General features: G+C 45.6%; 1 protein-coding gene across 1 annotated transcript; it reads right to left on the bottom strand.

Moving 5' to 3' along the window:
• Positions 1–6,380: 6,380 nt before the first annotated feature.
• LOC119216915 (C2 calcium-dependent domain-containing protein 4C) lies at positions 6,381–12,793 on the bottom strand. The gene is made up of 2 exons (XM_037470138.2): positions 12,695–12,793; positions 6,381–11,987 (listed from the first exon to the last, which is right to left on the bottom strand). Exon 2 carries the CDS (start codon positions 11,917–11,919, stop codon positions 10,672–10,674), a length of 1,248 nt encoding a protein of 415 aa, XP_037326035.2. The 5' UTR covers positions 11,920–11,987; positions 12,695–12,793; the 3' UTR covers positions 6,381–10,671.
• Between the last annotated feature and the right edge of the window lie 570 nt (positions 12,794–13,363).

Raw genomic sequence — 13,363 nt, 5'->3', positions numbered from 1 at the left:
GCAACCTGGGAGGGTTGACTTTTCTGTCTAAATTACAAACATCAGTGACTGAGGAACCGATCAAAATCCATCTTTGAAGTCGAGATGAAATAAAAAAAATCTTGTTTTAACTCCAAAATCCATCCTTTTTCTTCCTCCAAATATGACTGTTGTTTTAATATTGAGAGCCAACAAAGACTCAGATGGATGAAGTGCTGCAGCTGCGTGGAGTGCGAATGGGAGACAAAGACGAATGAACATTGCAGATGATTGTACAATAAAATCGAATTACTTTAAGGGCACAGTACATGAAGTGATACATCACAGTAGCCAAAGTGGTGTGTTAAAGGGATTCTCTTCATGTAAAAAGAAACCCAAACAGGCGCGTGTCCATATGTTTTCTAAGAAAAGAAGGATCTGAAATAGGGATGTTAATGATTAACGGTTTAACGCCAAGATAAAATTGACGCCTGCACTTTAACAGTGGAAAATAAATGTTCTAATTAAGAAAGCAAAAAACAGCTTGTCGGCTGACGCAGAACGCTGTAAACAGGGCCTCAGTTGTTGCAACATCGGGGCCTAAACCCCTCCACTTTAACTCATCACGTGGCTCCAACGACAGACTCAGGAGACTAGCTCAGGGCCGGACAAATGACCTGCACACACACACACACACACACTCCACTGCTGTGGTCATAGCTGTAATATCAACAATGCGTTGTTACATTTAAAACCATGTCACCGATGACACTTACTGTGACCCTTGTGAGAAAGTTCTCAGTTTCCGTTTCAGTCGCTAATTGTCACCGGGGGGGACACAAATAGAACAGATGTGGGCGACGTCTCAGGGCCGGCTCTTCACCCCCCCTCGCTCTGCATGACATGTCCGGGTTTCCATTCAAACCAACACGGGGTGTGTGTGTGTAAATAATCTTATTTTCCTTGCACCCCCCCCCCCCCCCTCTCTCTGTCTGACACCTGTTCATTTGAAAGCTAATTCTCTTTGATTTCACGGGAGCAGGGCGTTGATGAAAGGGCCGGCACAACGCGCGGCTCTCCTGCTCTTTTCCCCGCGTCTCTAATTAAGATCCTGGTGCTGCGGCGCCGATGTTAATTCACAGGTGCCTGGTGCCGGGCGGTCGCCATGGCAACCGCAAGGTATGCCGTCTAATCCGTAGCTCGCAGACACACGCACACACACACGCACGCACGCCACCACCACCACCGCCGCGTCCTATTGAGGCTGACAACAAACAACGCTCGCTGTGGTGTGAGGGAAGCCCGCCGCTGATTTAGGCGGAACAGGAAATTGAGGCCGTTCTGTTAAGAGTCTGATCTTTAAGTCCATTCTGCAGAGTACAAACAAACCCTGAAGGCTTGTTCATGAAACGGCACTAAAGCCCCTCAGATGCCCAACTTCTTGGGGGGCGGTTGCAGAATTGCGTGGTGGGCTTTGCAGCCATTAAGGTGAGCCACGGTGAAAGTTGGTTTGCTTTAAAAAGCATCAGTTCAATGAGCTCGCTCATCGCGGGGGATTCGGGGGCCCCGATGAGCTCTCGCCCACGTCTCACCTCGGCACACCGTCCTTCTCATTTATCTCCCCGTAGCTTTTAAATCATCTTTTAAGTGAGGTTTCAATGATGAGTACGCCATTGACTCACGCGTTTCATCTCAAGGCAGAACATGCACAGTGCACATGGAAACGGAATACCTGCGCTGTGCCATTTGGAGTCTGTTGCGAACCCTCCTCTTCCTCACCATCGGGGGGTCCCGGCTGGTTGTGATTACCTGCAGGTGCTGATTGGAGTCTCGTCAGCTGGATGAGAGTCCTCAGCTGGCGGCCTCGGGTTGCTGGAGGTGGGAGCTTCTCTGGCGTTGTTCTATTAATTGATCTTGTTACCAATAAATACAGTTGTTTTTTTAATTAGCAGCCAGCCCGTTCGTCTCACTGTTGTCGACGCGGTCTCTCTGTGACAAAGTAGTAGACGCTCCTAACAGAAAAGGTTGAAATAACCTTATTTTCTCTCTCACAAACACCTGATAAGATCACACTATTCCTTTAAGGTTGCTTTGGCATGTTTTTGCATAAATATCCATTTGTTTTTCTGAGAAAAACAAATTACCCTTAAAACATATGTTTCTGTCAGGCTCTAAGAATCAGAGGAGTACAGAGAGGCATGAAGATGAAACGGCGCCGATGTGCGTTTGTTGTCGAGGACATCGTGTCAGGATGTTGCCACAATAATTTGCTGCTCTGTCAGGGAACAAACAGTACAGTACTTCCCCTCAATATCACCCTAATACGGCGAGTAGCCCTCACCTGGTCTGCAGAGCGCTGATGACCAGTTAATGAAAGGGCTTTCATTTCCTTCCATCCAGTTTATTGCTTTTTCATAGGACGGGAGGAAGTCGAGGCAAATCTATTCCCATAATACAAATCAATAGAGGTCGACTTTTCCTGTCCGTTATTTATCGGTGACAAGTCACGGAAGACAAAAGATTTTCCAAGAAGGACCCGGCGACATCATTACGGCCGTGATGGAAAAACCACAGAGAATTAATTGTTCCGCTTCTCTGCATCCTAATGCTTCATCTTTATCAGCTAATATATGGCAACCGATAACATCTTCTATAATTAAACCCTTACGAGACAACATCTAGACCCGATAACATATCTTATGTTGAAATAAACTGTTTATTCATTTGACTAATAAATTAAGTGACAGAGATTTAGAAAATTAGGATTAAAAAAATCTCCTTCTTTCCGTCGCCATACTATGAGAGTGAAGCCAACGTCGCGGGGGGGGCGTCCGCCGACGGGGTCACTGGAGGTCAGGCCCAGAGAGCGGAGATCATTAATGGTGCTGCAGATGGCGGTAAGCACAACACGGATGCTCCTCGTGCATGAAGCCTCCTTTAAACCGAGAGTTCCTCTCACGTGTCCGACTGACTTGACCTGTGATTGTGACCGAGGAAATTATATTTATAGACTCTGATGGGATCTGCCAGATACCAAGAGTAACTATCACTTTGTGTAACGTTGACGTTTAGTATTTGATGGTTTGTGTACATGAATCCTTTATTTAAAATCTTTGAGTAGTTCTATACAATTGGAATAACATTTTCCGTGAGGTAATTATTATTATTATTATTATGTATAATTCTAGACTTTCACCCATAGCATATTTATTTCTTACTTCATCTGAGTCACTGCATTCCTCCATAAGGTCAACAACAACACAGATTAATTTCCCCCCGCATGCATTTTGTTTCAGCCCAACATTGTTGACGACAGAGCAGATAATATTAGTTCAGCCATCTCTAAACAGGAGACATTTTTTCATGTATGTTTTATACTTTAAGTGTTTAAGTTGTTAGAATAAAAAAAGTAGCTTACTTATAGTTTATTGTGAACTTATTGTGAAAAATTGCTGTCTCTGATTGCAGTAATCACAGGAGAAGCAACCGATGTGGAGATTTTGATCTTCAAGGAAGTAATTCAAGAGGTGCGTCCTTGATGGCTTCATTCTGTTTACGTGACCAAGTAAAAAGCTCCTTGTGCTCTTACAAACGTTCTCAGGTGTTTCTGTCACATGGGGGATTGCCGGTGCAGGCGGAAGCAGGACTCAAATGCAGGATTCCCAGACGAAGTGTGCTCTTTATTCGAAAAAACAGGACAACGTGCACCGACGGAAAGTAACACGGACAATGACGCGACAAAGGACAACAGGCACACAGGGCTTAAATACACAAGGGAGGTGCAGGTGATTGGACACAGGTGGAATCAATCACGCAATCACAAGACAAGGCAGGAAGTGAAGTTAACCCAGGACCACAAGAGACATGAAACTTCAAACTAAAACAGGAAGCGAAGCCAAACCGTGACAGTTTCTAGTGAAACATCTGTCGAGTGCAGCTGACACCGGGCAAAAATCAAGTGACAAAAAAATCCTTTTGAGCACCACTAATTCAATAACAAACCAAATTTTGTTTTTTATTCGCGGGTTAACTCAAAAAGCGGATAAAAAAAACAAAAACCACAATGTGCTGCAATTATACTGGATTGCAATTCTAAAAAGCAACACTCAACAACAGCACGCGCACGCACACGCTCATCTCATTCCTTCACTCAGGAAGCCACTCGGCTCCGGGGTTACCATGGTAATCCCGACACACGGCAGAGGACGGGGATGAACAATGGCAGATGAAGGATATTGGAAAACATTCTCTGGGCTCCACGGCGAGCGGGTGCCGGCGGTGGCATCGCCTCGTGTGCAGCTGGCACAGGAAACCTAATAGTGTTTTTGTGTGTGTGATGAATTGAAGACGAGGAGGGAAATTGGGGGGGGGGGGGGGGGGGGGGAGGTAGGGGGACACATGCAGAGGCTTGTTTGGGGGTCCTGAATAATCGAGAGTGGAAATGTTGGGCCACAGCAGGCAAAGTTTTTTCCGGCGGGGGCGACTCGGCTGTCGAGCGAGTCGTGGCGAATCACCTCATACGACCACTGAAAAATTCTAAAAGCTCAATGGATTCATTAGTGGAGCGAGGAGGGACAGTGTCCGTCTTATATCAGTCTCACGGGAAGAGGCCTGGGGCCTCGACAACCTGTTGACTTTCACCAAAGGAGCCTTTTGCACAGAATTCAACGCTGGTTTGTTTGCTAGCGACTTTGCTCCAGAGAAGACGCAGTCAGACAATCGGGCAACCCGTGCAGGGGTCCGAAACCCAAACCTGGCCCCCCCGAGGCCCGCTCTATAGTTAAACCATTTCTTGTTTCCCTTCATGCTAAATGTTTGCTTTGGAATGATTTCTCACTGGTGAAAGGAACATAACCAGTTATATCAGTTAGCTGAACTGGCTACCTGCAGCGCTCCTCTTGGCTCTCCCACCGCTTCCCAGTGGCCATGCTAAACACTCAGGGGAGCGAGACACAGGTGGGAACAATGAGGGCGGGGCTTGCAATCACACAGGAATCACTGGGTGGTCCACCGTGAAAAAGGCGGTCGAGTTACACTTCAATGTAAAATACTGCAATGACCAAATAGTTGCAAAATCAAAGGCCTTCTCATCAGCCTTGTGTTAATTTGCAATTATTCGTTGATTCTCCTTCTAGCTCAGTTTTGGTCTCCACCAACTTCACAGATCAATATCGGTCCCTTTAGCGGTTTCATAAAGTTCACCCGTTGCTAATCTTGTCTTCCCGTCAATTGGTGTTAGGTAGATAGTGTACACTGAGTTTATTAGAGCGGTGATAATTCTGTTTATTAATAAACAAGACTTTTGTTAATACAAGGCCGTTTCTTTTTTTTTTCAATCACAAGGACAGATTAGATCACACAGCAACAGAAAGTGGTTTCCTCTCCAGATTCTGAGCCTGAGAAGTGCCATTGGCGTCTGTTCTTACCGTTGTTTCCCTGCTGATGTGTAACAGCTCCTGCCTCCTGTCTCCTTCCACCTCCCACGCACTTCCCCTCCAAACAGGCATCTCCCCGACTGACTCCTCCCTGAGGCTAATGGTGAAGGCGTAGTACTTTCACCCTGCTAATTAAAGACGGCACAGCAGGGATGAGAAGTAAAATATCTCCGTTAGGGCTTGCTGTTCATGCCGAGGGGAGGCAGGAGTGCAGCTGAACAAAGACACGAGGCCTGAAGACTCGAGAACTCAAGATGGAATTGTGAAGATGTCGTTGACGAGCTTTGGGGTTTGTCCGAGGCAGAGTCACTCTGCTCAGGTAGACAGAGTGGACGGAGATGAGCTGACTCGACCCCATTCAAAAAACCTCAAAGTCAGAGGAGAGCCTTGAGGAGACGTTTTTGTCATCTCAATTTTGTCTTTTGTTAACGGTAAATATCTGTATAGTTGCTTTAGTTAGAATATCTGCCAAACGATGTTCACACCGTAAAGCAAAGGAGATATAGACATATATAGATAGCACAGAGGCAAATATATATTTACAGATATATAGATATATATTCACCGATTGAATAAGATGATTAAGGTGACCAGTACATAACATCAGATTTTATAATGGAAATGTAATATATATAATTATCTCATCTAATTTTACTGCATGCAATGTTTTTTTTTTTTTTTTTTTTGTGTGTGTTTGTGTAAAGAAAAGAAATACACTTGTTTTATTTTAATTTAGCTACACCGAAATAATGTTGCAGCAAACATACTTACTTGCCAAATACTACATATTTACCTGAAATATTAAATTAATACCACAATGATCACAAGTTGGGGCGAGGTTAATGTACATCTTGCAATAGTCCATTACATTGTTTTTGTTCAGAAGAGATTCAAATAGTCCAATGGGTTACAATCCTTGGGTTTATCTCAAGAAAACCAAATCTAGAAACACGTGTATAAACTTATAAAATGACGTGAGACGAGATGCTGTGGAACATTTCCTTTATTTAAAGTATTTCACATCCATCAGTACAGTAAATAACCATAGAACAGCGGTCAGTGCGTGCAGCATCACAGTAAAAAACGTATCTACCTGCACAGTTCAGAAACACATCAAGAACAGCTGTAAAGCAACTGGAAAACAACTTCCATTATTTATGTACTTGTGGAGAAAAACGAAACATTTCAGAGTCAAGTAATGGACGGGCGCTTTTCAGTTTTCAGAGAGAACCTGCCAAGACAGGAAGACTTTAGGGATGATTGAGCATATATTTATATATAAATACAGTATATATATACAGTGTATATATATATGTTTTGAAAGCTTTGGGAGTTAAACAGGACAAATACAAGATCCGAATGATGATGCTAATACTTGGTTTTAGCCCTACTGCCACAGTGACTCTAGGAATGGTGATCATTTATGTGCTGGCTCAACACTTTGGTCCAGATCTTGACAAGCGTTAAACGCTGTAACATCTAGTATTCCTTAGAGGCCTTTTAATTTTGGCCATCAAAAGGTCCACTCGTCTAAGGCTTCTGTGACCATGTGAAAACACCTTTAATGGAATGGGTTGTCAGTGTACTGCAGGTTTCTACTACTTACAAAACATAACCCCCAATAAAACCCTAAATGGGCATCATTACATTTTGGCTAGTGTACAAATCCAATACAACATATTCAATATTCAGATTAAGAGGTGCTGGTAGTTCATCTTGTCAATTCTGTTGATGTCTCTGCGAGCCAACTGGTCTATCTCCCCGTTTTGCATCTCTATGCTAAGCCAACAGCTCTCACTCAGTGTGCAGCTCTCACAATTATGAAAGTACATTTAAACTATTTTGAGCAAACTACATCTAAATTCCCGTCGGCCTCGACTACACACTGAGGACCTGACGGCCTCTCACCAAGACAAATTCCTTGTAAGTGAAAACATACCTGGCAAAACTTGCAATTCAGATTTATCCTGCTCTATGCTGCAAAATATAAAGCCTTTGCTATATACACAATATATATATATATATATATATATATATATATATATATATATAAACAAATATTGTGCGCTTGTGCAGAGACCTTTATTTAAAAGCTGTTTCCTTATCTAAAGAATCCATGTTATGTTCATATCTGCCGAATATGAATCTTTGATAAAGCATGGCCAGATAACATTTGATTATTTTAATGTCCATTATGTTACATGATCAGCCACGTGATTAAAAACAGTCAAAACAATTAGTTATGAAAAAAACTGGTCTCAGTTTGGACAGTTTGCAGAACACATCACCCATATTACATCATTATATACATTTGTGTCGGCACCGAACCAGAGAGAACAAGGTGACCCGCACACTGCACACTGCACAATATGAATCCACTGAAATCCATTACTGACACTACTGAAGTATGATAATCATGCTAGAAGAAACTTAGGGTTTGACAACAACGGGACTGAACCCCATTCTGGAAGCGGGATGTAGAAAATGCAATAATCCTACGAGCAGGCACTGTATGTTTGCAACGGGGATTACACACAGATCACTGACTCTTACACCATAACAAAGCCACCCAGTGGGGCTGTATATCACATATAGAGAGTATATCAACAACAGTGCTACGAGTGAGCTACGAATAGCGGGTGAGAGTAATCCAAATCACGAAGTAATTTGCATCACCTTGATGTCTGGTCTTCTTCTCTACTCGGCAGAAAGAGGAGGGAGCTCAAAGCTGTCCTAACATACAGTGTAATCTGGTTTTCCTTATTTCCTTTCTCTCCACCCCCCCCCCCCCATTCATTGTGGATGCAAACAGACGTAATTGAAATGCCTCTCATCGTCGCTCGCTGGTGCATAATTGGCATTTTGCTAACAATCGTAGAAACATTGTACATAAAATGTACGGTACAAATTCAACACAACTTTCAAATGCATTTTACAAAATACTACATGTCGTACATAGAAAATGATTAACTTTGGACAAAATGTCACACACACACACAGTAAGGCTTTAGGGTTTCATGAAACTTTGAGCATTGCTCAAGTATGTCAGTGACATGTTTGTGCCATGCAACTGGTAATCTGACATGTGACAGCAGTGTTCTGTTCTTCTCGTGGGAGACATTCAACACATTTACGTGCACACAGGTATTGTATTTGTCCACTGTCGATACCGTGACTAAGCCAGCAGCCTTTTTGCATAAATCAACAATTGTAAACTTCTGTTTACACAAAGAACATCTTTAATTTGATGACAGAGTAAAAACAAAACAAAAAGTGACTTTTTAATCATCCTTTTGCAGAGACAGACTAGCGTGAAGCGAAGAATGCTCTGAATATACTCGTCCCGGTTGTTGGTAATCTGAGCAGAATAACACGGAGGTATCGCCGACCGGTCTGAATTCAGAGTGAAGATGGGGCGAGAGCTGGTTGCCTAGTTGCACGAGATTTAATCAAGGTGCCCACGCTGGATGAGCCGCCGCGTGTGACAGGCTGCAGCTGCAACGTCCACGCAGGTCCTTCATTACACTCAAGAGATTTCGACAAACCGAAACCCTAACCCCAAACCCTAACCCCCCCTAACCCTAACCCTAACAGAAATCAATGATATATCAAATAAGTGTAGATATGCATTGGGTTTAAGGCAGTTAAAGATTCAACTGCAGGGTTTGTTGGTCTATAATTGAGTGTTAAAAGCATATATTTTTTTAGTGCAGTAGTAATATTTCAACCAGTTTCCATTAGCAATCAGCTTCTGCTCTCATTCAATTGTGACGACGGGTTAGAGACAAACAAAGCACACAAAAGGAGGGGGGGGGGGGGCGGTCTGCACTGATGGGTCAAACAAATATTGGGCTTTTGTTCGTGTCACAATTGAAACCAAATGCCAATGTTAACTTAATTCAAACGGACTTGGCTCACCTCACGTATCAACTTAACTAAAGCCACACACACGAGTTAGATTACAGACCTACACTCAATTTTACCCAAACCAGAAACATGAAATTGCCCAAAACAGGCTTTCTGATTGCTTGTGTTCCTGGACATTCACAGCAGGGCAGACGATACCAAGGCTCACCGTTGCGAGACGCAATTTCTTGTACTTTTAGTTGAAATAAATTGACTTACATTAGAAACAGGTTTAAACATTGTTACAGCAATTGTTGAAATAAAAATCTACCTGGACGATACGCTGTGGTGTCTGTGTAGGGCGGCAAAGATTGTGAGAGTGGGTTCTCATTTTGTACGTGTACATTGTCGTTTGTCTAATCCTATTCTGCTGCTGGACAGACCAACGTTGATCAGTCCAAAGTGACCAGACAAACAAAATTCTAGAATACTTTCTCTGGTGAAAGGATATGCACTCAACACATTAGTTAGATCTCAAGGTATCGACACAATGCACACTTTGAAAACTCCACGTGGCACTTATCGCCATCAAGCTACGTCCATTTTACTCAACTACAGACACAATCGGAGACTTTGCAGCACAAGTATCCACGGTCATTACGTACTAATCTGATGCTAGACTGACAACATCAGATTATGGCAATGATGGGGCTTTTGCATTACAATTCGAATTTTCTATGTGCATGTAAATGTGACCATCGTGGCTGCTCTGTGTGTCCCTCGCCTTCCGCGGTCGGAGGTGGGCCACGGCACCTGGGATCAAAGGGTCATTTGCACATCAGGACGTAGCAGCACTTCAAAGCTGCGATCCACAAAAGCATCTTTGTGCTGAACACCACGGTGTAGCTACGACGCAGAATCCCATCCCGCGCCGCTGTGGATTATTGTCCCATTACAATAAATCAAACCACGCGACACGTGACAGACGACGCGCGGGCGGGGGGGGAGAGCGATGACGACTGGTGAACAGGTGTCGCGCAACCTTTGAACCAGACCTGGCCGAGGAAGTTGGCGCGGGGAGATGTGTCCAGAAACAGAAACCCTTTCATGTGTCAAAACGAATCTGTTGCCATCGCACCCGGCTTGATTTAATGAGCATTCGTTATCGGGGTGGTATAGAATTGGGCCAGCCTCGACCACCAGAAATGATTCGTCCGCGGACATCAGGAGCTTCTCAGAAGAAAAGCCTCCACTTTCCTTCTCGAGAATGCATTTCGCCACCTCTTCCTTCACTGTGATGTCCCCGGTTTTCATTGGAATTAAAAAGAAAAATAAGTTTTAAAAAAGGAACCAGCAAGAACGTCTAATTCAGTGTTGTCTCTTTCGTGCCTTCTTTGACACCCTACCCCCCCCCCCCCCAGGTCCTGTGGCTTCAAACCCCCGAGAGCAGCTTCGTAAGAGGCACCTCCCGCTCTCCCAGCAGGTTGTCCCTCTTGAGGCTGGTGCCTTTGTTCACCACCTTGAACTTCACCAGCAGGTTCTTCACTTGAACCGAGCCGATCGAGTCAAAGAAGAAGTCCTCGTTGAAGACCGGCTTGCGGCTGTTCTTGATGATGTTGCTCCTTTGCTTCTGCTGCTTTCCCGGGTTCAGGTAGACGGAGACGCAGCAGTTGATGCTCTTGATGTCAAAGTGCTTGTCGTAAAGACTCTCCGCCACCAGGACGCGGATGAGCAGGCGGGAGGTGCCCGAGTCGTAGTTGGCGCTGATCCTCAACGACCCGCCTTTGTGCAGGTTGACGGTGTGCTCCCGGTGGAGCCCGTGGTCCGACCCCCCGGCGCCGTGGAGGGAGGGCGCGTGGAGCCGCCGCTGCACGTTGGGGCTGGGCTCGGCCGAGCTGCACTCGTCGGTGGAGAGCGAGCTGTGGCGGGCGAACGACCGCTTGGCTTTCACGACCTTGGCCTGCGTGTCGTGGGTGAAGATCTTGAGCAGGGAGGCGGAGCGGGAGAGCAGCGGGGAGCTGAAGGGAGAGGACTCGGCCGAGGAGCACGTGTCGCTCTCCCCGCCGCTGAAGTACCGGTAGGGATTCATGTGGGAGGTGTTGCAGTCCGCCGGGTTCAGGTGGTTTGCCCCCCCCTCGCCGCCTCTCCCATGCGTCTTCCTCTGGGGGTTTGGGGAGGTGATGGGACTGGTGAGCTCGCAGTGGAAAAGGGACTCTTTGCGGCGAGTGTGAGGGCTCTCCTTCAAGGTCGCAAAGCCATACGGGGTTTGAGTCTTGGGCACATAGGGCAGAGACATCGCTGTCTGCGACTGGGGGTCTGCGTTGGTGTCTCCAACATCATCCGCGCTCTCTATCTGTATGATGTGACGGTTCGCTGCCCTCAGCAGGTTCTTGGTGTCTCCTGCGATCTTCGCCACCAGGCGCGGACTTCTCGGGCTGCTGATCTTCTTCCCGCTGTTGACAGTCAGCTCCGAGGTCGAGGGTTTCGGGCCTTCTTTGGGCGGGAGATTGGGAATCTCGGGCTCCGGGGGGCCGCAGACCAGCTTCGGGGGAATGAAAAAGTCCGGGATCTTGTCGGGGGTGAGGACGTTGCTGTACGGGACGCCTTTCTTGTCTCCGTTCTCACCGTGACGCAGCACGCCGGTCTCCACCGTCCCGCGGATCTTATCCAGAACCCACATGGTCCCGCCAGGCGGTGGGGTGTGTGGGGGGGAGGGGGGCGGCGCGTGGGGAAGATGCAGTCAGGCGTCTGCAATTCACAGCACACAGGTGGGGGAGATGTAAGTGATCAGAGGATGGTTGCTCCACAGGGAGCGGAGGGATGATAATGACACCTTTAGCTCTAATGACGCAGACCGAAATGAGAACGGAATAAATCAGGAGATATTGCTGCTGGTTAACTTTTGGTGCTGTTAGTTACTGCTATAACTTCCAAAAGGTTTTCTTTGAAGAACTGAATTTACTAGACTTATTACACGTCTCGACAAGAAAGGATGTCAAGTCTTTAAACGCAAATAACAACCAGAATTCTACTATTTTCACAGAGGATTGGTTTAAGACAAAAGTCAAATTCTTTGTTAGTGGTTCATCAAAATTGTATATTTTTGATATTCGTTTGTGTGCATTCACTGTTAAAACGCAGAAAATTCACATTTAATTCTGGCTTCCTGCATGTTTAGCTGAAGAAGAATGAGGCGAGGTAGATGAAAAAAACGGCCAAAATAAAACAATACCATAGATAATTGAATTCAATGAAAACTGCTGAAATGAATGATCTGATAGCATATTATAATCCGGATTTTTTACGAGGCATGCACTTTTTTTTTCAACAAAAGTTGAATATTTAATTCCACAGGTGCTACAAGTCTTCCTCCAATTGCGCACCAGTTCGTTTTTCAAAAAACCTGCTAAAATCCCGGCTAACCCTCTGCGGACACGTACAGATCATTTACTCACCGAGAGAGACCCTCTCCGTCACACTCGCTCCGCCGGTAAACAGGTGTCTTTCCTCCGCGGGGTTCGAGCCTGTGCGCTCCGCGGCGCTGCTGTGCGCCCTCACACCGTCTCAGCGGCGCAGCGCCCGCCGGCCGCTTTATAGCCGGCGCAGGTCCGCAGCTGACCAATGAGATCCGTGTGCGTCCCCGTCCCCCCCCACCCCCCAGTTTCCCCAGTGCAACCAACTATCCTCAATGGTTACTGGTTACATCTGCAGAAGCAAAGGTTTCCTTTAGCCGGATGGGTCACTGCGGTGCATCTCTACTCCGTTGCGTCTTATCCGATCGCCTTTTATTACACACTTTAAAAATCTATATTTCAACCAAGAACACGAAGATGAGAGACCAAGGCTTTTGTGTGTCAGTAAACCATTGTGTGTAGTGTACAACACAACAATTTCACCTGAAAAAGTAAAATCCCAATTTACAGCTACAATTTACAGGGCTCGTTTGTTTCCTTGGAAACTTTGCTATGGCAACAAATTTGTCAGTCTAAAATAGAAAAGCCCCCCCCCCACACTGACTTCCATTGATCAGCAGGACAAAAAAGCACTTTACTTATCCAGATTGCTTGGTTTTGAGTCAAGTGCCATGAAACAGACCATGTGGAACAGACGATGCTCAGTCAGAG

This window comes from Pungitius pungitius, chromosome 7 (assembly GCF_949316345.1).
Source record: "Pungitius pungitius chromosome 7, fPunPun2.1, whole genome shotgun sequence".
In the NCBI taxonomy this organism is placed as follows: domain Eukaryota; kingdom Metazoa; phylum Chordata; class Actinopteri; order Perciformes; family Gasterosteidae; genus Pungitius; species Pungitius pungitius.
The sequence above is the reverse complement of the archived record's forward strand: the minus strand, read 5'-3'. Positions and strand labels throughout refer to the sequence as shown.